The sequence below is a fragment of the Rhinolophus sinicus genome, linkage group LG12 (genome assembly GCF_036562045.2).
Source record: "Rhinolophus sinicus isolate RSC01 linkage group LG12, ASM3656204v1, whole genome shotgun sequence".
Classification (NCBI taxonomy): Eukaryota; Metazoa; Chordata; class Mammalia; order Chiroptera; family Rhinolophidae; genus Rhinolophus; species Rhinolophus sinicus.
The window spans coordinates 60,665,860-60,693,685 of NC_133761.1; the positions used below are offsets into that span (position 1 = coordinate 60,665,860).

General features: G+C 38.6%; 1 protein-coding gene across 1 annotated transcript in view; it reads left to right on the top strand.

The window, feature by feature from the left end:
- The window catches only part of USH2A (usherin), a 582,349-nt gene that overhangs the window by 262,056 nt on the left and 292,467 nt on the right, over nt 1-27,826 (top strand). Inside the window, exons 32-33 of the mRNA XM_074316330.1 lie at nt 23,955-24,114; nt 25,430-25,601. Coding sequence (XP_074172431.1) covers nt 23,955-24,114; nt 25,430-25,601 — 332 coding nt within the window. The remainder of the gene's footprint in view (nt 1-23,954; nt 24,115-25,429; nt 25,602-27,826) is intronic.

The window sequence follows — 27,826 nt, forward strand, 5'->3', positions numbered from 1 at the left end:
CTAGTTTTATTTTTGAATATAAACTACCACATTATGTATTACTAATAATATGAAAAATAGGATGTAGGTTAGTATAATGACAGCTTAAACTAGTATGCATTTTTCTTCTGCAAAAAATAAATATTTATCAAAAGTATAGGTTCAATTAATTTTTCCCCCAGTTTGGTGGTATTCTGGTGGTGCCATTTATCTTTTTTTGCAAGATCTCCATTAATCTCTTATTTCTGTCCCATAACAGATTTTTAAGAATTTCAAAGTAAAAACAATTGTGCCTTAAAGCCTATGATTAAAAACATTATCGAAAGACTGAAGGACCTATATTGATATCACCAGCAGAGCTATTGTGGGCCGCTTAAGATGTGTGTATACAGAATGTTCGTAAATAGGTAGAAGAAAGAAACCTTTTGTCTGTTCAACATACTGGTATTGTTTTAAAGTTCAAGCTAGATAACATTCTGATAGATGATGAATCTCCAAACTGTAGCCAACCAGATCATTCTCATTTGAATGAGCACCCTACCAGAAAGTGGCAATCTTTAAAAAGTTTGTGAGATGTGTCAGAGACGCTTACAGAGTTTTTAGAAACAAGCATAACAAGATAGGGGCAATTGGGAAAGTCCACTATGAGAGTGAGTTGTGCTAACTAGTAAAGAAACAGTGGTGGTCCTTCAGGGCAGTTCTTTTTTTACTGCATAAATGGTTTTTGATTCACCCAACCTAAGACATCACTGCTTACAACTACTAGAACTCCCAAAATGAGAAAAGCCGGTAGGGACGCTATTAAAGAAGAGGCATGCAAATCTGCCACCAAACCCCAACACGTGTATATTTTCAAGTGTGTCACATAATCTGCAGTAGTCTTATGATTAAGTCGCTGATTTCAGCACCACGGACAGCACCAGCCTTCTGCTGTTCTCTCAGGACCTGGGCTTCTGTCTCTAAAACTGAGGCTGTAGGACTTAGATAATGGCAGTGGTGTGTGTGTGTGTGTGTGTGTGTGTGTGTGTGTGTGTGTGTGTGTCTGTGTGTGAGACAGAGAGAGAGAGAGAGAGAGAGAGAGAGAGAGAGAGAGAGAGAGAGAGAGCAAGCGCGAGCGCCGATGAATTTTTGGTAAAGTAGGATAGGCAATAAGTATTTATATCTTTAAACAACTCAAAGTGCTACAACTTGTTTTTTGTCTTATTTGCCAAGGTCAGACAGAATCACATATAAACAGAAAAATAGAAATGTTCATCTTGATCCTTCCAAACACTTAAGTCTTACAATGAGAAATGTATTGTAAAAGAAACTGTTAGCTTATGGCACAATAAAACAAAAGCAAACAAACCCCTCCACACAAAACAACAACAACAACAAAACATTTAAAGGTCAGGAACTTCTAACCAAGCATTATAAGGAACCTGAGCTATATTATGCATATATTCATTAATGCTAATGATTTGTACAAGATCCTTCCTTCCTTAGCAAAGTAAAACTTCACTTTAACCTTGATATTTTCTATAATTTTCCCTTTCTGAATACCACAATGCAGTGCATCTGAATCACTCCTCTTACATAAAGTAAAATCACTGAGAGGAATACTGTTAGTGTGCCAGGATTCTCATCTGAAAGGCCACTTATTAACAAGATAGAATACGTGAGGATTTTCAGGTAAGGCAGTGATCTCATCGATGAGTCATTGTGCCTCCCTATTATGAACTAAGTCATACTTGAACTCTTTTCATGTCATTGAGATTGAGCATTACGTTATACAAAGTCTAGGAAACCTTAAGAATACAAGGGGGGAAAGCCCAAGCTATGAAAAGAAGCTAGAGCCTTCAGAGGCCAAGTTGCTACGCTACTAACTTGTGACCAGACTCCAGAAGAGTGGCTCAGGGTTCAGCTCCATACCAGAGCCTTGGCTTTATGAACAGTGGCTGCATTATTCTGAAGAACCGTGGTGAAGCTTCATAAATGGAAACGCGCATGGAACCAGCCCCCAAATCAAGGTCTTTATCAGCACCATATAGCCGTATAGCGTATGATGCTGTTGAGGTATATTTATCAGTGTGCTCTGAAGTCATGTCTTAGGTGACTGCTTTCCTGACTGTTGACAGCACAGATTCGTTTTGCTTTTCTTGTACTTAACATGGATGGAATCAAATAGCATGTTCTCTTTCACCACTGACTTCTTTTGGGGAATGGAGGAGAGGAGGGAGAGGGAATCAGTGGACCAGTCATTGTATTCCTGAACCTGTATCCTGAACCCTGTGACTTCCAGGCAGTTGCTATGACAGTGTCTGTTTTATGTTCCCACCTTCCAGAAAGCCGTTGGGATAGTTGTAAAGTGAAACAATACCCTCTTTCATCAAGTCCAAATCTCTAAGTCCAAAAATGTAATTACAGAAAGGCTTCATCTATGAAATTAGAACATAACACGTGAAATCACCTGTACATCAGTAAAAAAAAACATATTCTAAGTGTCCAATAATGGAATATTGTAGAGCTGTATAGCTTATGATGCTGTTGAATAATATTTAATGATGTGGAAAGATGTTAAAAACAAGTAGTTTAGCAGGCAACGTGTGTCTACTGTAGTAAAATATATGTATGTATTCATGTGTGCAAATACATGAATGGGTTTCTATACATATATGGATATCCAAAAGTCTCAACAGTGACTATCTCCCTGTAATGTCATTCTAGCGTTTCACTCTCTTTTCTGTAAGGAGGTCTTTTTGCTTTTCAAATTATCTATAGTTTGGATATTAGTAAGCAGAATTTCTGTAGTGTTTTCTCAATTCTGTATCGATGGCCAAATTGGTACACAGCATGGCTATTTTAGGAAGCTGATTGCATTTACCTTTTAATATTTCTCTTTTCCGTTCTCTCTAGTTTTTACCTTGATTTTAATCAGGTGGCCACCTTACTCCTTTCCTTCTAGCCACGATCAACTATGGTCTTCTCCATACCTGCACCACTATCTACTGCCATCAAAACAGTACACATGTTTGATGGCATAACTCAATTCCCACATCACCCTTTGAGTCATAGAATCTTTTATATTATTTTCTTAAAAAATTGTCACTTGAATTTGTTCTTTCAATATTCACTTTTTCAAAGGGGATAAATCTTGATTTGAAACACGAATGTAAGTGCATTGAGTACAGTTTGCATGTCACTATTTATCGTCATAATCTCTGTAGTAAGCACCGTAGGAATACCGTCCTAATTGGCATCTAACAAACGCTTCCTGAATTGAGTTGAAATGAATTGAATTAAATTGAAGAGACACCGAAAATCAATTAATATTGTAAAGTAAGTGACAACAAATACCAGTGCATCATTCAGAAGTCATTGATATGCTGAATGTGGTAAACCATATTAATGAGGTAGGGTGTCCCTGCAACTTAGAATTTTTTATTTAATTATTCAATACGTAGCAGTTTTGTTGTTGTTAAATTACTTGTATTAGCTTGCTAGGACTGCCGTTAACCAAGTGTCCCACACAGGGTGGATTAAACAACAGAAATGTATTGTCTCCCAGCTTAGGGGCCAGAAGTCCTAGAACAGTATGTCAGCGGGTTGCTTTCTTCGGAGGCCTCTGAGAGAGAAGGTGTTCCATGCCTCTCCCGTAGGTGCTGGTGGTTTGCTGGCCATCTTCTTTGTCCCTTGACTTGCAGGCACGTCGTCCCCATATCTGCGTTCCTCTTTACCTAGGGCTCACCTTGTGTGCTGCCCATTCCAAATGCCCCCTTTGTCTAAGAACACATGTCATATTGGATTAAGTCTCACCCTAACGACTTCATCTTAACTAATAGCAACTGCAAGGCCCCATTTCCAAATAAGGACACATTCTGAGGTCCTGAGGAGGGCTAGGGTTTCAACACAGGAGTTTTGTGGGGACACAATTCAATCTATCCCTCTTGATGCTGTGATGATTAGCATTCTACAACTTCCCTCAAGTGCCTAAACATGTTAGAGAAGATAAGGCATCTACTCAAAATCAGGTAAAACCGGAGACATTCTGTGGCAATCATAACAATTATTTAGAAAACTGCTTCTATCTGGAATGGTTCCTTCATTCAGAAAGTGTGATTGGGTGTTGACAGTGTGGGCACTCAGTACTTTTCTCAGTGCTGTAGACACCATGGGAAACCAAAGCTGCGACAGGCCAGCCCACCTGGAGCTCATGTGCCAGTGGCGGATGGTTAGAGAAGGCCTCTTGTTACATTTCTTCTACCTTCCTGAAACAGATTTATGATTTCCCCAGTTCTTTACATGACTGGACCATTCTCCTCCTGGAGGGAGTGCTCAAATCCTGTAAAACCTTCTCTATGTTAATTAAGATCACCCCAGGTAATGTAAGCACACACAGGTTTCTCATGGTAGATATGGGCTTTATTTCCTACCAACCCTGTGCAGGTGAAGACTTTGGTTAGCACAGCTTCCTTTCTGTGGACAGTCGCTCAGGGATGCAGGCTTTGCCATGGGTAGCACTTGGATCCTAAGGTTGCTCCAGAGTTACCTCCATTGCGCTAGACAGGTGAGGAAGGAACGTGGAGGATAATAAGTTTGATCCGTTTGTGGGCTGAGTCTAGGACTGACATACGTCACCTCTTCCCACATTCTACTGTCTATAACTGTCAGGGATTCCGTAGGCTGACTAAACCAATATCCATTTACTGGCTCACGGTTCTATAAATCAGAAGTTCGGGTGGGCTTGGCTGGCGGCCTAATTAGGGTCTCACAAGGCCACCCTCAAGGAGTTGGGCAGTTGGGGGTCTCCTTGAGAGGCTGTGGGAAGGAATTTGCTTCCAGGCTCATTCTGGGTGCTGGCAGACTTCAATTCCTTGTCGTGAGAGGACTGGAATCCCTATTTTCTTGCTGGCTGTCAGCCAGAGGCTGCTTTCCACTTCTAGAAGGCAGTCTCAAGTCTTTGGATGTGGCTCCCTCCATCTCAGTAATGCACAACTTCTCCCGGATCAAATCCCCTTTGTGCTTTGAATCTCTCTGACTACTACCATCTGCAGAAGCTGCTTTGAAAGGGCTCATAATTAGATTGGGCACCTGCCAGGATCATCTCTATTTTCCACGCAAGTAAGGGCAGACAGTCATGGGAGTGTTATCTCATCATCTTCACAGGTTCCACCCACACTCAAAAGGGAGGAATTTGTACAAGGGTCAGAGTTATCGGGAGTCATTCTCAGAAGGCTACCTACGATGAGGTTCAGAGGCAGATTCACCCAGCTGTGACTTTGCCAAGCCTTGGTTTCCTAGTACAATGGAAATAACAGTATCTATTTCAGAGACTTAGTGTGGAAATTAAATGTGATAATGCATGTGAAAATGGCTAGCGTCATGCCCACAACTCTTCGTGAAGATAGTGAATGATCTACAAACGCCCACTTTCAGTTGTGCAAATAATACCATGATCGTTATATCATGATAAAGATTCTTAATGAAAAAAATCTCCTTCAAGCTGGTCTCTGAACTACATATTCAATTTAATTCAAGGCATATTCGTTTAGCTGCTACTATGTATGAGTCACCACATCAGAGGTCGGGAGTTACGTATGTAATTAAGATACTTCCATCTTTCCTCAGATCATTCCCACTTTGATCACTTAGAAATAGATGCAACTGAATATACTGCTGTCCAGTTTATCGTAATTTCTCTAACAGGTGTGAGGACGAAGAGGTAATCAATCTGGAAGTGAAAGTGTCACAGAGGAAGTGGATTTTTGCAGGCTTTGGAGTTTCAGAAAGGAAAAACAAGGCAGGCCTAAGGACCAGGGTGGGGTAGCCAGTGGCACAGAGCCATAAACGTGCATCTCATGAAGATGAAATAGCACACAGCTCACGCAATATTACTGAGCAGCTGGGGAAGTGGTCAAGAGAAGTGAGAGGCAAGGCGGGAGTCAAATTATCACAGGTTCTAGAGGCACCTTCAGATGTTTGAACTTTGTTCTGAGGCAGCAGAGAACCATGGAAGGAGTTTTAGAATTGACGTAGCATGAGCTAATCAGTGTATTCAAAAATAAATACTTGAAATATGATATTACTCCAAAATAGTCACAGCTGAACTTATACAGCTATTCTCTCCATTCAGGAGGTGAAAGGACAAGTAGGTTAGAATTTTAAATGCAAGAAGCTATTAGGTTGGTGCAAAAGTAATAGTGGTTTAAAAGGTGAAGAATAATTGCAAACACCGTAATTACTTTTGCACCAACCTAATAATTGGACTCAACAATACCGATGGCAAAGGGACGGGGAGAAGATGAGAGAAAAGCATTATTTTTATTTGCTAGCAGCTCCATTGTATTGTACTTCTGTGCATTAGTGTAAAATAAAATCTTCTTATTTTAAATACTTTTAAATGGTGTTGAAATATTTTCTGACGACACAGTCTGCTGAAGTTTTGCCCTTGGTGCAGATTTCCATTAACCTTGTTGCAGACACTAAGCCTAAACCAATATTTTTGTGGGACCTCAATTATGGAGTAAAGCCTGGTGACATCATTATAAAACCACATCTAGGTAGCTTTGTCCTTCTATCCAATTGAGAAAATCCAGCAAACTCTAGGAGAATACCACTATCGACAGACCCTGTGTTCTCAGATTACTAGGCTTTACTTTCTCAAAAAATAAAGGCAGAGAGGGATTAAAACCTCTGGAGTTGTAAATTATGTAATACAGACATCAGATGTATTCAGGGAATTTAGTTGTATTGAACATATTAGGTTGGGACTGAGGTAATTGTGGTTTTTGCAATTATTTTTAGCCTTTTAAACCACAATTACCTTGGTACCAACCTAATAGATGAAGAAAAAAACAGGCAGAGATAAAATTCAAAGTACTCTTTCCTCATCTTACTCTTGTCAATGTTTTTCATTGTTTTTAGTGAGTCTGTATGAATCTGAATCCTTCATTTCTCTAAATGTTAAAATTTCCATGACATTTTTTTATAAATGATTTTCAAAATAGTACCTCTGTATAATAGATAAATAAAACTAATAATTAAAAAAAAAAGTAATGCCCAGGAAAGCTTAGCTTACTTCTTTTAGTAAAGGCTTGATTTAGAGATGAATCTGGAAATGATTTTTTTATTATTTCATTCACCTAAGTTCTTGCTGGGGTCTCAAAAGCCTTTGACAATAGATTTGATTTGATCCATGGCAAAGTTTGAATGGTTCAGAGGCAGTGGTTATTATTCATTCTTGGTTTTACAAAGTAAATGCATTCATCAGTCCTGAGTCTTTCAGGTGCAAGAGATAGAAATCCAACTATGTCATCTTTGTTTCCTTCTGGAATGTGATCCATGCTTTGTTGTAATGTGGGGGCTTTCTCCATGGACTAGACACGTGCTCAGCAGCAATTCCAGGTTGAAAACTACCAAAGAAAGGTGCTTATTGGTTCATTTTGGATCGTGTGTACAACATTGGTTGTATTCCAAAGAGGCAGGATCTGGGTACTAGAAGAAGAGGTAGAAGAAGAATACAGCCCCTAAGAAGACCATTATGAGCTGAAGTATAACCCAATGGAGCTCACTTGTTAAATTTATAAATATTAGAATCTTGCTGCTGATATAGCCTCAACCTTATATGTACATGTAGGTATGAATGCCACTTAAGAATACATGTGACCTTGGAAGTCATCCAACTCTGTTCTTCCTTTTGAGAATTTCCCTGAAATTTTATCTATTTTCTTAAAACTGAATCTATGTTATTGATTCAATTTCTCCCACTTTTGAAACCCTCAGTTCTGTCAGTGCATGGCTTCCCTTCCAGTATAAGGCGTGACTTTTCAGAATATTTCTCTACTATTTTTGTGTTGAAGGAGGACCTTTCACTTCTTGGCCTTGATACGTCCTCGCGTAGCCCTCCCAGTACTGTCAGCAGTGCATTATTACACCTAGGGCGTCCGTTTGTAGCTAAGGTCAGTCCTCATCCATTTGTGTTTGTTCAATATATGTACTTGAAATATCACCTACTACTTTCTGAGCACTGAAAGAATTGCTGAAGACAGAGTGGTCAGCTTCATGAAACCTGTAAGTTCTGAGTTACGTAAACTGTCTTATCTTTGGTTTAAGTCAGCGTGTTTAAATCTAGTGGTTATCTAACATGAATAAATCTAACCAAAAAACAGTAATAAATAGAATCCCAAGCATGTTGTAGATCTTTACATTTTATGGCGTTTGAGATTGTTCAAAAGTTACTGATATTTCTGGCCACACATATGCACATTCATTATAATATGATAATATAATATAATATAGTATATACAGTATAGTGAAGTATGTCATGTTGTAATATAATACCGTACTAATATCAATAGAAGACTAGGTAAAATAGTTATAGATAATAACTAATATTATTGCACTGGAATAATATGTGGACACTGGAATATTATGTAGTTGTTTAATAGAACAAGCAGATCTTTGCCAATAGGGTAGCATGCTCCTCACAGTACTAGTGAGGTACTAGTGAAGAAAAGTATATGCCATATTCTACTAACATTTTGTATTTGGTTATGTATTTAGACTATTTCTAGAGGTGCACATAAATTTGTAGTGATTGCTAAACTGGAAGGGAGCTGGATAATTGGGAAATAAGGGTAAAGGGAGACTTAATTTTCATGTAAGCACTTTAGTGTCTTTTAGATGTTGTACTGTTTATACATATTAATGTATTACCCATTCAAAATTAAGTACAATTTAAAAATAAAATTATGACAAATTGGTAAATTGTAAACTAAAGAAAATTTGAGAAAAAAAATGTAAAGAAAATCACCCACAGTTTCACCCACCAGAACAAAATCAGTAATTATATTTTGGCTTATGCATTTACTATCTTCTGATCTTTTTCTGTTAATGCACAGATATGCACACATAATTTGAGTCAGACTGCTTTACAGTCTTTACCACTTTATTATAGTGATCATGTTACCAAGTTGCCAAATTATTTTTTAAATCATGCTTTAAATGTCTGCACGATATTTAAAATATTCACAATATATTTAAGCAAATCGTTTAAATATTTGGATTATTTCTAATTTTTCTGTATTATAAACTAAACTGTAATTTTAACACCCTCTTATGTAACATTTCGTGTGTGTGTGTGTGTGTGTGTGTGTGTGTGTGCATTTTTTATTCCTTAAAATTGATTCCCCAAATATTTTTGTGCTATTTCTTTCTGTTTGTGCTATATTCTTCCTATTTTGTAAATATTTTTAACATACCTTAAGGATGCTTCTATTTGCATCGTACCTGTATTATAGTTCTTTTCCTATTTTTGTCATTTTTTGTTTACTTTGTTTATAATGGCTTTTAATTAAGTAAATTTTGCTTCAACTTTTAGTCAAATCTATCTACAATACTTTGCTTCATAGTTTTTTCCTTAGATAGAAAAAGCTTATAGTTTCCTCACCCCCAAGAACAGATAAACATTTCCTGATGTTTTTCTTGGTAATTTATACTTTGAAAATATTTTCACATGTACCAACTCCTATGGGCCTTTAAATTATCCAATGGTGTATAAAGGTTAAACAGTTTTATTCACATTTGATAGATGAGGAAATAGAGATTCTGAAAAGTTAATTGATTTGCCTGGAATCATAAAGCTAGTTAATTGTATAGCTAACGCCGGAATTTTGGTACTTGGATGGTTTTCTGACTCCCAAATCACAAATCTCGACTAGATGAGTTTAAAGTAAAAGAATGATGGGGAATTCCATTACATTAGTATAATATATCAGTGGTGTCAAAATATGAATACAACGTTTATCTCTCCATCACATTGTCTATGTATTCTTAAAGACAACATGTCAATTAAAATGTCTTATTCAAATGTTAGTTTTCGTTTTTTTAAGTTTAAAGCAAGCCTGCTGATTTTAAATGGGAGGTGTCTCATGCTGTGCACTCATGAATTGAGGAGACGAAGTAGAAAGTTGTAGGTCTGCAGAGTGTGCTATTGACAGTAGAGGAGCCATTTCTTCAAAGACCGTAATGAGAAGTGTGCACTGTAAACCGGGATTTTTATGACTTCCTGCTCTGTGACTTCATATCTTCCTTGTGTCAGTTAACTATGGACGTGAAAACATAATATGTTCTTTTCAGCCACTCACACAAATGGTAGTTTGCTAGAGCAGCCATGAAAATAACAGGGAGGATTAAATAACAGGAATGTATTTTCTCACAGTTCTGGAGGCTAGAAGTCCAAGATCAAGGTGTCAGCAAGTTTGGTTTCTCCTGAGGCCCCTCTCCTTGGCTTGCAGATGGCCGCCTTCTGGCCACGTCCTCACATGTCTTCCCTCTCTGAACGTACATCCCTGGTGTCTTTGTATGTCCAACTTTCCTCTTATAAGGACACTGGCTTTTGTCCTTATTAGGACAAAGTGGATTAGGGCCCACACTAAAAGGCTTCATTTTCACTTTTTTTTTTTTTTTTGATATATTCAGGTGAGATTTACATTAAATTTTTTTCAATTAGAGTTGACATACAATATTAGTTTCAGGTGTACAATATAGTGATTAGATATTTATATAACTTACAAAGTGATTACCCAGGTAAATAGTGCCAACCTGACACCAGACATAGTTATTACAATATTATTGATTATATTCCAAAAATGCTAATTCAGAAAGACATTTGCATCCATGTTTTCATTGCAGCGTTATGTACAATAGCCAAGATACGGAAGCATCTTAAGTGTCCATCAATAAATGAATGGTTAAAGAAGTGGTACATGTATACAATGGAACATTACTCAGCCATAAAAAAGGATGACATCCTGCCATTTGCAAGGAAAATGCACCTAGAGGGTATTATGTTGAATGAAATAAGTCCGAGAAAGACAAATACCACATGATTTCACTTGTATGTGGAATCTAAAAAAAAACCAAAATGAATGAACAAACAAAACAGAAACAAACTCATAAGGAGAACAGTTTGATGATTGCCAGATGGCAGAGGGGGTTAGGGGATTGGTGAAGGGGGGTAAGGAATTACCAGGTACAAACTGTTAGTTTCAAAACAGTCATGGGCTTCATTTTAACCTAATGACCTATGTAAAAAACTTATGTCTAAATATAGTCACATTCTGAGTTACTGGGGATTAGTTGGGGTTTAGTGGTTCAACATACTAATTTTGTAGGGATACACCTGAGCCCGTAACAGTATGTATTGTTTGCAATGATTGTGCACAACTGTGCACTAAGGTAGTGAAAATTAAACAAATGTGTATTTGTTTGTTTCTTTTGGTGGATAACTCCTAGGAATATTAGAATGCAATATTTTCAAGAATGCTGATATGTGGTTCTTTCATTTGTTAACTTATTCATCCATCCATCTATCCATCCATCCATCCATCCATCCATCCATCCATCCATTATTGCTGCATATTCTGAGGCTGGGACAATATAGTTGTGTTTGAATAAGGACTAGCCTGCTGCCACAGACATTTGTGGTTTTCAGCTTCCCTCCCTGCATTCCCATCTCCCATATTATTTATCATACTTTATATAATTATTGGTTGATTTTGTTGTATTTCTCACTAGATTGTGAATGATTTGAGGGTAGGAACTGTATCTTTCACATTCTATCCTGAGGACGTGGGAGGGATATAGTGGGAGAACAATAGATTGTTTTCAAAATGAAGGACTCGATTGTATCATTCATGGGAACACTAAATATATTACATGGAGAATTTCCCAGAATGCCTGACTGGTATTCAGAGGGAAGTTCAGAGACAGAGTAATTTGTTTGAGACTGACAGCCAGACCTAAGTTGATTGGTAACAGAGAAGTGACATGTGTCCCAATGCTTGACATTCCTCCGTAAATATCTCCTCATTTCTCTATATTGCACAGCTACACAGACTATTGCAAACGTCAGAACCTGTGAGAGGTGCCATCCCATGGCTGCAAATATGACTCATTTGATTATATCAAAGTACGTAAAAAATCCATCAATTATTTCGAACATTCATAGTAGTGATATCATTAAATTCTGTGAAATCACAACCAAAAAAATATCGGTCCATTTTGAAACAAAAGAGTTCGTGGGAAACTTCAAATGAGTGGTAGTGAATGACTTAAGACTTAGACAAAAACATCCTGTTTGTTGGTTAAAATCCTAACCCCACGTTCACTCTACTTCTCAGTTACATTCAAACTTAGAATAGTAGAAAAAGAGTTTGAGTCAAAAGAAGAAAAAATTCCAACAGAGTGAAGTTTGTCTCTTTTATCCCAACTTTTAAAGGCAATTTTGCAAAGATGATATTCTTGTATTTCCCTATTTTTTTCCACCCTGTTGTGGGGATATATATACAAGTCCAACAACTCCTAGGGAAATACTACCGAGTATGTGAATATCTATTTCATGTGGGGAGATTAGAAAGTCACTTTTTGCAACTCATGTAGTTCTATTATGCAAAAATCAACAAGATACAGGTCATAAATTCTGTTAGGTTGGAACTCTGAGTGTCAAAAAGACTATCTAGATAATTTTAAGAGATTTGCCCCTCGGCTGCATCACTGCTATAAAGTTAAGCTTGATTTTTAAACTATAAATCAAATAAATGTTTTCCATAAAGCTACATACCTTTCTTATAAAGTGAACTCCCACAAATTTTTGAGTGGGCATTTCTAAAATTCAGCATCTATACAATTCCTGAAAATGCGAGCATTTTTTCTGGCTAATAGTAAAATATTAATGCTGATGCATTATCTTCAGTTTTGTGTCTCTAAGTATATTTTAATGTTAATGTCCTCATTGTAATTTGTTGTTAATCAGTGAAACTTGAGGTTTTCCATAAATTAGTTCTTTTTTAAGTAGTAGTTTTGTCCCCATCAAAGGAGAGGCACTATAATTTGTAATTTCGCAAAAATAATCTTCTCAAATCATTTAGCATTTTATATCCTAAGCAATATAAATAGAAGTGTCTTGGAATCATTGGTACATAATAAGTATCTGTACCAGATAAAGCCCAGCATCTCTGAAGTTTGGAAAATATAACCCAGAATGATGTGTAATTCAAAAGCAATAACTGAAAATAGCTAGTACCCATCTTGTTATCTGCTGTTCTATAAAACATATAGTAGATGCCCAACAAATATTTGGGGAGCAAATGCAAAAATAAATGGCTCAACAGCTATTTCTGAGTGTGTATATTCAGTCAAGTAAGTGTGCTTCCTTTCACAAGAAGCTGACTGTATGTTTTGTATTAATTAGTGGGGGTGATGTATAAATAGAGAGTCAGTTAGCCTCTGCTGTTTTTGGTAATGGTTTAAAATTGTTCTCTCTTACTTGTGCAGTACATTCTCCTTTATAAAATGCTTATGGCTGTCTTATTTTATCTTTATAACTATTACAGTTAGTGTTTTTACAAATAATATACTATTATTTTTAACCAGTGAAGAAACAGAGGCCTAAAACTTCAGGGATTCACTTATATTTACTCAAATGAAAACTGAACTTGAACCCAATCTTTGCTGATTTTCTTATTTTTTTTTCCCTTCCCTCCCTTTTCTCCCCTCCCCTCCCCACCCTTCCCCTTTCCCTTTTCTTAAATATCATAATACCACCCAACAGTATCTCAAGTTTTGCCTCCTGCTTTTGTAAGGAGTCCTAGCTTTACACAAGAGCAACTACGTCAAACAAAAGAAAAGGGGGGCGGTGATTATATCGTTATTAACCAAACTCAGATATAGCTAGTACCAGCTTTATCAGTGAAATGCATCATAACAATCTCAGTGTGTGTCAGAGTGTCTCTTCCCAGTATTTAACCTTGTAAGTATCATGGGGTGGAAATGTGAGGGCAACTTTGGTTTTCATTTTGTGCTGTACTAGTTTAGTTTTTACTATGTGCATACATATAATTATCCCCAAGATTTAAATAACTAGTTTTGTGAACAAATAAGTAAATTCAAATCTCCATCTAAATAAGTACATAATCATGTTTATTAACAATCTTTTCAGATCACAAATATATAATACTGTTGTTTGTCAGGTACTGTTTTAAATGACTTACAGATAAAAGTAACATTAGTGTATACTTTGCTGTGTTAGGTATAGCCAAGCAGTCCTAGATTCAGATACGCCATCGTGTGCCTGTATCACTATACCATATTTCCTAACTTTTGTAAACTATGGTTAATGTGTGTGTGCAGCCATCTGTCCATTTGTCTGTCTCTCTATCATGTTTCCCAGATGAGGTTTGTTCTTTTCTTTTCTCAAGGCCAATGACCATATCTTAATCTATGTTGTTTTGGTTTCGTTTGGTCTTATTTCTTGTTTGTGTCGCACCATTTTTGAGAGCAAAGGGGAGAAAGATTTTTGGGGTTATCTTTAAGAACGGAAAAAGAGTTAGTGCTCCTGTCTCTTACCACCTGAAGACTGTCGCAGTTTTCACGTTCCTGTCCTGCATCTGTGCCTTAAAAGACATTGTCCATATAAGAAATATACGACATTCGTAGTATGAGTTTTGATGTAGTGAGTGATTATACTCCGAAGTGGACATAAAGGATGATGGATGGATGGAGGGATGGATGGATGGATGGATGACACATGGATGGATGTACAGATAGACAGACGGATGGATGGATGGGTGACGGATGGATAGATGGATGGACAGATGGCAGATATACATAGATATACATGGATTTATCTCAAAATTTTCCGATCTCATTAATCTGCATATACAAATAAGTCTCAGTAGTTCTAATACTTGTTTCACTTGGTCATCGCCCTCACCTGCTAGTGGAAGGACTCTACCTCCTGCAGTCCTCGTGTGTTCCTGGGCACTGTGTGGATTTTCTCACGTGCACTTAGATCAAGGCTGACACCAATCGGCCGAGTACCATGGTGAGAAACTGGTACAAAATATTTTACAATGTATGTAATAAATAACTACCGAGAGGCTGCTAAATAGCAGGAACTGTACTCAATGCTATAACTGAAATCCATTGATTTATTAACAAATTAATTAGCAAAAAAGGATGCTCAATTAGATATAGGCAAATTAGATAAAGAAATTTAAAAACACATCTCAGTATTGATGAGGAGATTGAGAACAGAGCTCTTCCACAAAATGCTGGTGTGCGTGAAAATTGGCAATTTACATCAAAATATGTGCCGCCTTTTCCAGATGAAGTGCCCTCAGATTTCCCCTGTAGGTGCCCTCTGTACTCTTCTCTACCTAGTTCTGCGCCTTTGCCTCTGGACTCTGGGGGTTCCACAGATGGAAGGCACAGGTGGGAGACCGGCAGACAGGAGAGAGTGAGGCGACAGCGTGCATTCTCCATGTCTGTGTCCCTCTCCCGAAAGGAAGGCGCCTCCCACTGAACAGCACTCTGCACAGTTGGGTGTGAACGTCAACGCTAAGTGGCAGTGGCTCAGCCTATTTCTAGCCACTGGGTGAATTATCATTTTTAAATGTTCCCCGTAACCCTGCCCCAAACCCTGGAAATAGTCCCTTCCAGAGTTCTCTTCAATAATTCCATTTGATTGTGCCATCTGTTCCCTTATTGGTATCCCAAAGCATTCCCTTTGACTATGAAATTCCACTTGTAAGAGTTTGTGTTAAAGAAATAATACAGTACATAATTCGATAAATCTATAGGATACGCTTGTGTAGAGATTTTGAAAAAATGCCATTGAAGCACAAAAGAGGGTTTCTCAAACTAGAGGCGTTTGAGAAGGTTTCCTATAGGAGGGGCATTTGATTTGTGTCTTGGGGGCAGCGTGAGAGTTTGCCAAAAGAGAAATGTGTATGTCTGGCCACCCAAAAGAGATATGCAGAGGGTGCCAAAAAAAAAAAAATGTATACACATTGTAAGAAAGGAAATAATCTATACTGATAACAACAGATGAATACAAGTCACATTTGACTTCTGCAGCTACACATTGCTACCATAATTCAGTTCAACTTCAAAAAGCAATACATAGATAACATCTCTTAAAATGTGTATCTACTTTTTTGGCACCCCCGTATTGGTTTTTGAAGGCAGACTCATTAGTTTTCTTGTATCATACGGTGTCTAGTATGGGCTTGGTTAGAATAAGCACTAAATTAATATTTGGGGATTGGTGATGAATCTGCAGGGAAAACTGTTCTCAGGTAATGCTTTACTAAGCTGACAGTGAACCCTGAGAAGTCCATTTTGTGAAATAAGTGCAGCCTGTCCATGGGCATCTCCATCCGGGTTCCTCCCACACAGCTTTCTGAGTGAACTCAGGTGGCATTCGATTGGGGCCTTATACAATTGATCTCTTTGAACTCAAATGTTGTTATCTGTACGTTGGGAATAACAGCACGTGTTTCACAGTTATTTTGAGACTTAAATGAGAGAGTATAAAATATACTGTATAATGCTATCTTCCAAACAGTCAATATTATAACTATTGTTATTACTGAATGGACATCTTACCTTCACTATAGTATTTTGTGGGGAACACTGATTCACGCATTTATTCTTTTCTTGCCATGGGTACTCAGACACTTATCATTGTTCTTACTCTGTCTCATATATTTCTGTTATTTAACAATATGTCACATGAGTAGAGTATTGTCTAGCAATATATAAACTGGCTCCTGAGGTTATTAAAGAATATAATAGTATCAAATATCCACCTAACTCTGTGGGAAGAAATCTTTCAATTTCGCATACAATATTTAGCCAAGTTATATGACTAAAGTTTGTTCAGAAATATTCCTGGAATGTTACCTCAGTTCTCTCTCTTTGGTTTGTCAGTTAAAAGTTTTCATTTATGAACATGGAAAGCCAGTTACTGACTCCCTAATTCTCTCTCTCATTATTTACAGGCACCGTGGAAGGTAGAGATGTGTGTGTGTGTGTGTGTGTGTGTGTGTGTGTGTGTGTGTGTGTAGAGAGAGAGACACACACACACACACACACACAGACACTTAGGGAGAGAGATGAGGAGTTATTCTAGGGTTACATCATTGTAAAAGGAACCAAGAAATAGAACCCTCGGCTCAATATACTATAATATATTACAAACAGGGCATTAGAAGTACTCAAGAAGCCAGACTGGAAGACAGCTGCTAGGAATGCTGTCAGCCTAAGGAGTTTGCATGGAAGCCTTTTATTCTAACCAGCCAAAGAAGAAAAGAAAGAAATGAGGACGCATCATCCCTCATTATCACAACTGACAGTAATAGTTCTTTTCTTTTTCCAAACTAGTGATTGATGGTTCCCAGCTTGCTGGCCTCCTCCCCACCCCATCCCACCGGCTACTGTCCTAATAGAGGGACCAGGTTTCCCTTTCTCATAGTCAGTGTTCTTACTTTTAAACTAGCAGGAGAGTCCAGGGGATGGAGACTCCTGAGGGGACGCCTATGAGGAGGTACTGCCTTGTTCTCAGAGCGCTAATAACACCGTGTGTGCATACTTGTCGCTGGGGGTGCTTCCGACGAAATTTTGTTTTTGTGTTTTAAAAAAGCAACTACATGGAGGGCAAACTATACACACCTAAGGCGTATCAGGAGATGCTGTATGAATAACACACACTCTGAGCAGGGTTTTGAGGAAAGGGAGGTGAGTGGGTTTCTCTGAAGAGGTGGAAAAGCTTGCGAGCACAGAGAGAACGTTTGTCGAGTTTAGGCATGTAGTTTGGGTGCAGTTTGATGTACGAGTCCTTCCCGGGCAAAGCAGTTCCGACTCTCCATATCAGTGTGGTGGGATGGGGCTGGATGGTGGTGATGGGTAGTTGGGTAGTTGCTCAGCTGGCCAAAGAGAAGCAAGATGCACGTTAAGGCTTCTGTGGGGAGAAGTGCAATGGTGCCCAGGCTAAAGAAAGCCTCTGTTTTTATTAATTATAAGCTCAGCGTCTGACTTCTGTGCATCCAAAAGGCTGAGCGAGCCATTGTGAAGCAAGGACTACACAGGAGCAAAGATGGTTCTGGCAGAGCCCATTGCTTCCCAGACATTGGGGAAAGCACTCCCCCACTCCGACCCTGCCCTGTAGATCTGTTACCAACTGGGTGTTCTCCCCGAACCATAACCTGCCTCTCAAGTTGGGACACCACGTGACAGAAGGAGACGTGGTCTGTCACGACCTAGATTGTTCCAACATTTTTAAACGTCTAGGTGGCAATTTCTGGGAAGGGTACACATAGAGGAGAGAAGAAAGTCAGGACCAAAGGCTATATTTTTCATTTGGGAAAGACAAGGAAGTTATTAGAAAAACTGCCAGGTAACATGCATTAGATAATAAAGAAGCAGGAACTGCGTCATGATTTTCTATTGGGAGAAACCAATAAGAAGATATCAGTTCCTCAGTTTACACCAGGAGTTAAAAGAAAATCATTGCCTACTTATTGGTTCATTTTGTAAATTGAGATCAATGAAATTCTCTGAACAACAGCATGAAATCAATCGTGAAATAGCATATAATTCATGGCCGGTATTGTAAATTATAGTTTGCTTGACAGTAATCGGTGAGGTTTTCATGCACTTACATGGGATGCATTTCCATGTAACACGTCTCAGGATAATGTCTGTGGATCCATTTCTAATGCATATTAGAGTGATCTGTTTTTCCCTGTCCACAGCTCTGTGTTTGATCTTATGCAAATGATGCCATCAAGCACATGGAAAGCGAGACAGTGGCCTTACGTTTTAAGGGTTCCCTCACCTTCAGTTGACTCCATGCAGATTTGTGTACAGACCTGCAATTGTTTGAATGTGCTGATCCATTGAAGGGCCTGGTCACATCTGTAGAGTCATATGACAAAATCAGTTGCAGTAAGGTAGGGAGAAGTGAGTTACCATTACATTCCTCTTGGCCTTAAATTTTAAATTGGTGGCTTTGTCTATGGCTTCACGCCTGAAGAATGCCTAAGTCCTGCGTCTCCTGGAACCATCTCATTTACTTTTTAAAATTAACACTTTAAAAATATTTCCCATTCCATCTGTTCCTTTCTCACGTAGCTACTTGTTTTCCCACCTGATACCACCTGCCCTTGTTTCCTCTCCTCTTTTCCTCACCATCTCCTCCCATTTCACCAAGATTACCCATCGAGCCACCTGCATGGTTTCCTCCATCAAGTATCATGTTAGTTCTGGTACTTTCTTTTTTTCATGCCTCATTATTCAAAGGACACTCATGACTCTTCATCTTCCTATGGAAATACATTAAGAATAATCTACTTCAGGGTAGACACTACAGGCATAAAAATGACTTGAAAGTCAAAAAAGCTATTTAATCAGACTAACTTCCTTTGTACTATGAGTTTATAGTTTTCAATTATCAGAATCAAAGGAAAATCCTTAATTCCTGTTGTAGGAAAAGCACAGTCATCAGTTTTCCCAAACTGGATATGTGACCTGACAAATAATTTTGGGGGAATTAATTTATCTTAAAAAAATCAATTGGAAAAAAATAATTCTGCATACATGTAAAAATCATTGCTTTGTGGTCATAAGCAAAAATGAAGTGCCAGTTGAACACAGAGCATTTTTAAATCTCAGTCGATAAGATGTACTTATATCTCTATGTGTGTTAATATCTATGTATGTCTTTATTCGTATATCTCAGCTCAGTATCTGACTTCACTCCCCACTGTCACTCTCAGGGGTCCTCTCTCTTCCCCTGAAGGTATAAATGCTTCAGGGTCTTACATACTTTCTTGGCATTTGGAGTGTAGCCATCCACGTCGTTTCCCCCCCTCTATGCAAAGCGATCACTGTTGAGATAGCCCCTGAAATCAGTGGATCTCTTTGTCGCTTCTGTGTCACACTTGGGACACTGAAGTCTCTGCAGTGTTTTCTGTGGTCCTGCCTGGCTACAAGCACCAAGGTCTTTTCTCGAGCTGGGGTCTGTCCCCTGCCTGGGACTCTACCTTGGATTCAGGCATCAGGACCCCTCCTCCCAAGATCCTGCACATTTTCTTCTCCTTCCTTCTGTCTTTATTCCATTGATTTGGTCAATCCCAGGTAGAGGAAGGGAGGAATTAGGCACTTTTTGTTTCTCCTAAACATTATATCTAAACCCTGAGCCCTCTCTGTTCCTATAATGGCTCTTTCCAGGAGGATTCTCTAGCTCTTCCTGCTTTCTGACCAGCCACATTTTGTTTCATGGATAGTGTCTATTTTATAGATGAATTCTGGATATTTAATTTAGGGTAATTTAGATGATAATTTAAATGAGGGAAAGACATGGGGTCACAGGCGGGGAGGAGCAAGAGAAAAAGAAAAAAATAACATACTGATATTGATGACAATCGTATTGATCTTGACCCCCGCATGGCACAGATACCAAGCATTATAGGGGTTGGGAGGTGACCCGAGGCCTTCAGTTTGAGAACCCACTTGGTTCTTCCAGAGAATTGGCCAAAACATGAAAGGAGAAACTAACTAACTAAAAAGATCAGTGCGATAAAGGAAGCGACGGAGAAAGAAGACAGTTATTCTTGAGGGGTCCCAAGGGGCCAGTTCAGATTGGAAAACCTAATTATAGTAGAGGCAGTGCAGAGCAAGGTCTCTCAGTCCCATCTTAGACATGTGAGAAGAGTTAGGGAAATAAGGTGATGAGGCTTAGCCAGCGCTAGGAATCAGGGTGCAGATCCAGGAAGGCCTCCAGGGACCTGGAGCGGATGTCTGTCACAGGGGTGGTCAGAGAGCATAGCAAGAAAATACAAAGGTTGTGAGTACTATGGAAATAAGGTACTTAGGGACTGAACATAGTGTGGTAGCAAAGGAGTGAAGGCATTAATGTGACTGATGGGAGAGGTGGGAGTTTACCAGTGTAGGGTCAGATAGGGCAGATTTTAAATGAAGAATCTTGGAAGTGGTTCCAGAGATGATCCAGCAGTGGGTATAACGATGCTGAATGTTGAATGAATGAAGTAGAGGTGAAGGGCATTACACTTGAGGAAGTTAAAGTGAAGCCTCATTCAGAGATGAGTCATATCTGAGGAAGTTGAAGTTGCCAAAAGAAAAAAAAAAAAAAGGGATGATGATTGAAAAGAAAACTGAGCCAACACTGAAGTCATTGAGGAAAGGAGATGTGTGATATAGTCGGTGTAATAGGTGTCACCTAGGTCCTGGGCATACATTTTTCCTAAATAATGAATTGATACTGGCAAACTATGGCTGCCTTTTCTCCATCCATATCCATGTATATCACAGAAGGTTTGGAAAATATTTGCAATCAAAAAATATAATCATCCGTGCACCTTCACTCTGAGACAACCACCATTAACATTCTGGCATACCTCTGTCTCCTGTTTTTTGATGAAGCATTCATGTTTGAGAATTAGGTGTTGGCATTCAGACAAATGCAACGATGCCTTTTTCTTGTTTTTAATAGTGAATCGCCTTCATATCTCACAATTACAAACCCCACCATTAGTCTGATAATTGTATTCATTAGACTCTTAGAGATGTTTGGACATTATAGCTGAGAGACAACTGGCAATCTGGATAAGGGGCATTAAGGTCTCCCTCCCGTCCTGCCCATTCATTTATTCAATAAGTAAAACTCTGCTAAATAAACATCACACCAGTCCTGACGATAGCGTGGTAAACTTGCTAGGAAGCGTCTGCACCCAAGGAGTTGACATTCTCTTGGGAGGGAGACAATAAGACAATAAGACCATTTCTCGCATGTTTTGGGATTTATGATATGAACTAAATGAGGTTGTAGGGCAGCGAGTCCCTGGGGATGATGGTAGCCACATTCTTAGATTATAAAGAAAGACCACACGGAGTAAGACAAGACTGACTGATGAGAAAAATTCGCCCAATTAAAAAAGAAGGAGTACATGGATTTCAGTTAGAGGGCATGGCACCTTCACAGTCCTCGTGTTGTGAGATTGTGCTGTTAGAGGAACAGAACTAGGTCTCGTGTAAGGAAGGAGTGAGGAGAAGGAGGCAGGTGGTGAGGAAGTGGGGTCTCGTTGACCATTATTAGATTTCATTCCTAGAAGCATAGGGGGCCACTGCAGGGTGTTCCTCTGGGCAATTACACGGTTATTCTTGACCGATGACCTGGCCTCCTTAAACAGTACAGGTTTAAGATGTACCGCATGGGACTTGACTGAGATACAGTGTGAAATGGTTACCACAGTAAGTTTACTTAACATCCTGACTCTTTGCCTTTTGAAATTACCCAGCACTCCTGATTCTTCTTGTTGTTTTTTTTTGTTTGTTTGTTTGTTTGTTTTGTTTTGGCAGCATTTTTCATATTCTATACACTAACATCCTTAAACCCCATTAGACTTTCAGTTTAAAGTTATGCTCCCTTCTAAAATAGGACACCTCTCTCATCCCTAATCTTCTCAGCACCTTCATAGTCTAGAGGTGAACCCTAACTGTGATTGGAGGGCTTGACAAGATGTGGCATCTTCTATTTCAGTTCTAGCTCACCAGTCCGATGGGCCCTCTCCTGCAACATGACACCCTTCTACGCATACTCACTTCCTCATCCGGGTTCCCCCCAGTCCCAGCCATCATAGAAATAGATGCTTCTCATTGCATGGAACTGGATATTTTGTCACAGTCGAATTCAGGCACAGATAGCAACCTCAGAACTAGTTGCTAGAAGAGGCTACTCCCATCTGAGGCAAATGTTCTGGTTGGGTTTAGGATTTCGGTGATCATGGTTAGCTTCAAAGCCTGGAGGCGGCAATGAGAAAGGGGGTGGAGCCTTTTATGATAAGGAGATACCGTGCTATGGTGACACCCTGATGATGCATTCTGACACAGCAGCTTGAGATAACTAAGGCTTCCCAGATATGCAAATCTGTCCTAGCAAATGCACGCAGCCAAGTATCGGGCTGCCTTTGAATGGTATGACTTCTTCACTATCTGCAAGTCCGGTTCCCAAAGCCCTTACAAGCTAGCATGTACAAAAGCAAGGAAAGCTGTCCCACCACAAAAAGCTCATTGGCCAAAAATGCTGTAGCATCCAGTCTCTTTTGCAGCTGACCATGACAATGTGGTGTGGCTAGGACAGACGCTCAGGCACAATATCTCCAACTCACCAGAATCGGCCATATGGAATCAGTGTCTGGCTGGGCATGTTTCTTCAGAAAAGTTAGCTGTATCCCCGTTTTCCAATAGTATAGCATTTCCCTAATTGCACTGACTTACCCATCAGGGGAGTTCAAGGGAGGGAGAGATTATTACTGGCTAGGAGAATATTTCACTCTCTTGATCATCTTTTAGACCTAGCTCAACTGTGTCTAGACCATCTCATTCATTAATTCTTCATTCATTTATTGAAAGATGTATTTTCAAAGCCTGCAATGTGCTGGGCATTGTGGTAGAATGAATCTTTGCCATTTCTTCTCACACATTGTCACTCGGATGGATCAGCTAGTCATGTAAACAAATCATCATGGCACAGTGAGCAAGACGCTAAAGATACGCACAAATATCTTGGGAGAAAAAGGAGAGGGTGATAGCTCCATCTTGTGTCAGGGTCCCAGCAGGATGTGTTAGGGGTTCTTCAGAAAGAAACAGGCATTTGCACTGAGCCTGAGTAGCTTGAAGGTCAAATAACAGTTGATCAGGTGGACAGGAGAAGAAAGGAATTCAGCAAAAGGAATTACAAGTGCAAAGTCATTGTTACAAGCTATGTATTTGCATTTCAAAAGCAACTCCTGTTGTCATCAAATACACTTTAAAAATAAATGTCTCATTTATTTTTTAACAGAGCCATTGAAGTACCTCTAAACTCAGAAACTGATTTACCTGGCCATAGACATTCAAGAAAGCAGTCAAATTGTTAAAATGAAAAAGTTAAACCAAGAGTCCGATTGACACTTGTCTATTTAAAAATACCCACAGCATATTTAAGGGATGAACTGGCCTATATTTTATTGGTATTGATTTTGGTGGCTATTGATTCTTACTGTAAGCTTTAGTTGAACTAAGGAATGTACAGAAGCGAGAGTTCCAGAATAAAACATCTGATTGAAACTGAATTCTTGTTCCCCCTCCCCTAGATTTAGCAGTATTTACACCTCACCGGTTTCTGCTCGGTGCTTGCACACACGTGGGATGTGCAAACAGCTCCCTGGTCGTACTGTCCACGGCACAGCTGCCACCAGACTATGTGGATTCCCCGATTCTGAGCGTCCTGGATTCTAGAACTGTATACATACAGTAAGTAGAAATGTTGTCTCTGTCACACCCTGGTTCATGCAAAAATCCCAGGGAGTTCAATCAAGGGAAGGGTGTGTGACATAAAATTAATTTTATTGTGATTAAATGCATAGGAGTGATTAGTTCAGTGGTTCTGGGAACCTTTGATTATCACTTGCCATCTTAATTTCCATTTTGTCTTTATGCAATCAGGCTGAGCTACATATGTACACAGATTATGTGCAAACTTCAAAGGGAGAAACTGACCATTTGCACGACTGCCTTGGGTTTTTTATACGGGAGGCATTATTTGTAATGATGTGGAATTAGAAGAGTATAAACATACATTTTCTTTTGGAGGATAAACGAGGACCTTCTTATTCCCTTGCAGTGGAAGTCACAAAGGAACATTCCCACGTAGGCATGTTTAGCTTATTCTTGATATTAGTGAGTTTTATCCATTTTGTAATACGAGAGGTACAAAGTGTATTGCTGTACTGAATTAAACCTCTCTTACCGCCGATGAACATTTGTTTAGTCATGTCTCTTGGTCTCAGTTTTCTCATCTGTAAAAGAAGAGTTTGGACTGAATTAATTATATTTACTTAAACTGAAAAACGTTGTGACTTATATCCCATTGTTCAGAATCTAAACTCTCCTATTGGCTTTCCTATTTGCCCTAAGCTGAGCCCACGTTAAATTATCCCAAAAGATTTCCCACTGCTCTAAGTATTTCCGAATTGACCAATTTCTGTCTGTTTCATAACTGGTCCTGCTCTTTGCCACGGACACATTGTAACCCTCATCTGGAATACCCTCTACTTTTCCTTCTGCCCACCGGATCTACAATCTCATGTATCTAGATCATGTCACCTGTCACCTCATCCAAGGAATCTTACTTCCCTGTTGCACCCTTCCAATCCTCAACTTCTCTGCACTCGGTAATCGCATACTAACTTAGATTATTGACTTTTTCAAGACAATTATGTTATTCTCTCTCCCACCTAGTTCTCATAAGTGCTCAGGTGTTTTACTTACCTCAATCTTTGTTCTGTGGCTTACGTTCAAAATCAAGTACTCACTCATGCATTTTTGTATTATTAGTTAATTAAAATTATAAGTAAGTAGGGAGCAGGCACTCGTCATAGTTTATTTACACCATACAGAGTAGGCATTTCATAGCACTTTTTTTCTTTAAAGTGAATCACTTTTGAGCTTTTAGTGTGCTTTCTTTACGGAGACATAAATCCAAATTCATATGTGTCCTTTAAAAATCGTGCACATTTCAAATTGGGCTTGAATGAATGATAATAACTATATGTAATTCTTTTCCTAGGTGGAAACAACCAAGACGGGTAAATGGAATTCTGGAGCGCTATATATTATATATTTCAAATCACACGCATGATTTTACAATTTGGGATGTCATCTATAACAGTACAGAGCCTTTTCAGGATTACGTGCTACAGTACCTCTTGCCTGGCACTAAATATCTCATGAAACTGGGAGTAAGTTCATTTTTTTTTAAATCACTTTCTCTGTCCCCATCCCGACCCTTGCTGCTTCTCTTTCCTTTGTCCCATCTTCTCTCCCTCCCTCATGGAAAACAAAACAAAACAGAAAAACCAACAAAAAAACAAAAACCTCATGTGTTGCTGTTTACACTGGAAATTCACTTTGAGTCCTAAGTGTGAATTGTGTTGACCCTAATGCCTTCATTTATTTTGTATTATGCAAAATGATAGAACAACAACCCGAGTCAGTAGATTTTCCTAAATCTAATTTAGGATTATCAGAGATTATTTCCTTTTTATTATCTGTAGAATGTCATAATTGTTGAGGGCTTTTTCTAAAATGCTTGGATTAATAAGGTTATTTCCCCCATGGAGCGTGTATTCATTTGAAAAACAATGCACAGTATGAAAATTTAGGTCTTATATTTTTAAATGAAGGTTTAAATGACCCCCGGATGTTCCTGATTGTTATTGTATTCTGGTTTACATTACACTTCTATCTCAAAAGCACAGTCACTTAATAAAACCCTAGAATCCACATAGTTTAAAGGTTTCTTCAGACAGACAGTAAGTAGTAACATGTTTTTAGTGCAAAATAGCACTTTTATACAAAGGTCTTTTAAAAGACCTTGATATTACTGTGGAATTTATACCCAGTACTTCCTTTTGTTTTTTGATGAAATATAATTCCTTTTTTTTAAGTTTAATAGCACATCTGAAAATAACTGAATATAAACATGAGATTGTCCCTATTTGTTTTAAACACACTCTTCATTTTATAGCAATACCTATATAAGGATATTTGCTTTGATAAATGCCATAGAAAATATTCTGCTCTTGATTATGAATAAATTTACATTTATGTAGACACTGTGTATGCATTCATTTTACTTAACATGCTCTTGAATGCTCTAAATATTATACCACAAGAAAATAAACTACATTCAACTATTGCTAACTGTCTGACCTGACACCATAAAACAAGGGCAATCAGATGGTGTCAAAAATCCTCTCCAGAACCGACTCCATGTGCCGAGGGGTTTAGCACACAGAGGGGTTTATAAAGCACAGCTTTGATTTTTAAGTTTTATAACCCAAGATGTAAAATGTGTGTCAACTTGATTTTCAAAAACGAATACAGAAATCCACACTGTTTTCAAAACAGTGGTGATATCAAAATCTAGCAAAGTCTCTGTTGCTTAGAAGCAACCAAAATTGTACAGGAATTGTCGTGCTCTTGTGTTTTATCAGATGGAGGCAAATGATGAAACAAAGTTCCACTCTCAGGGCAATATTTAGGATATGCGGTGCAGTCAATGAAAATTCACCTAAATCTCGTATGTTTTATCAATCTGTCATGTCTTGGAAAGTAAACACTATGTTGTGATTCCACTCCCCTGAGTTTTAATTCCGATTTTGCCCCTATCTGTGTGACCTAAGGCAAATTCCCTTAACCACGCTGAGTTTCATGTTTTTCGAGCCTAAAATTAGGACTTTAAACCTGATGATTTTGAATGTCTCTTGGTTGAGCTCTGAAATTCTATGATGCTAAAAAGGTGACCCCAAACTACACTCTATGGAGTCCAACAAGGTCTGTCAGCCACTGAATAATGTTGATGCAAGATGTCATAAAGATGTGGGACTCCTTGCCCCGACTCTTTTTAGGGAAATAAATATGCTCACATTATTGTCGATTTCACTGTATTTATTAGGGCAGAAAAAAATACTAATACATTTTCAGGGAGTAGTCCACTAATTTTTTTTAATTTTTTTTTTACTTTGTTAACCAGTAAGTTAAATGACCCAGACCATTTTAGGTTCATCTTGGTTCATTGAGGGATTATTGTATGTTTCACATAGACCCACATAATAACTGGCTTTTAAGGTCATCAGATTTAGTGGGTGGAGATCAGGTTCTCAGCCAAGTGGAGTTGCCCTTGTACATAGGCTGCTTAAGTGCTGAAGAACAAAATATGTAGATAACAAACCTTTTAAACAGACGTTAGAACAGAGGGAAATACATGGGAATTGGAACCACCGTGATTTACTTCAGACTCAGAGCAGGTATGCTGCTTCCTGTGGTTTCATTTCATTTTCCGTGTTGACTGGATTATAAACTCTTGAAGGGTAGAGACTGTGTCTTTCAAACTTCTGTCTGCAGAGAGAAGGCATGTCCATGGTGCCTGGTGGAAACTGGAAGCTCAGCAAACAATTCTTGA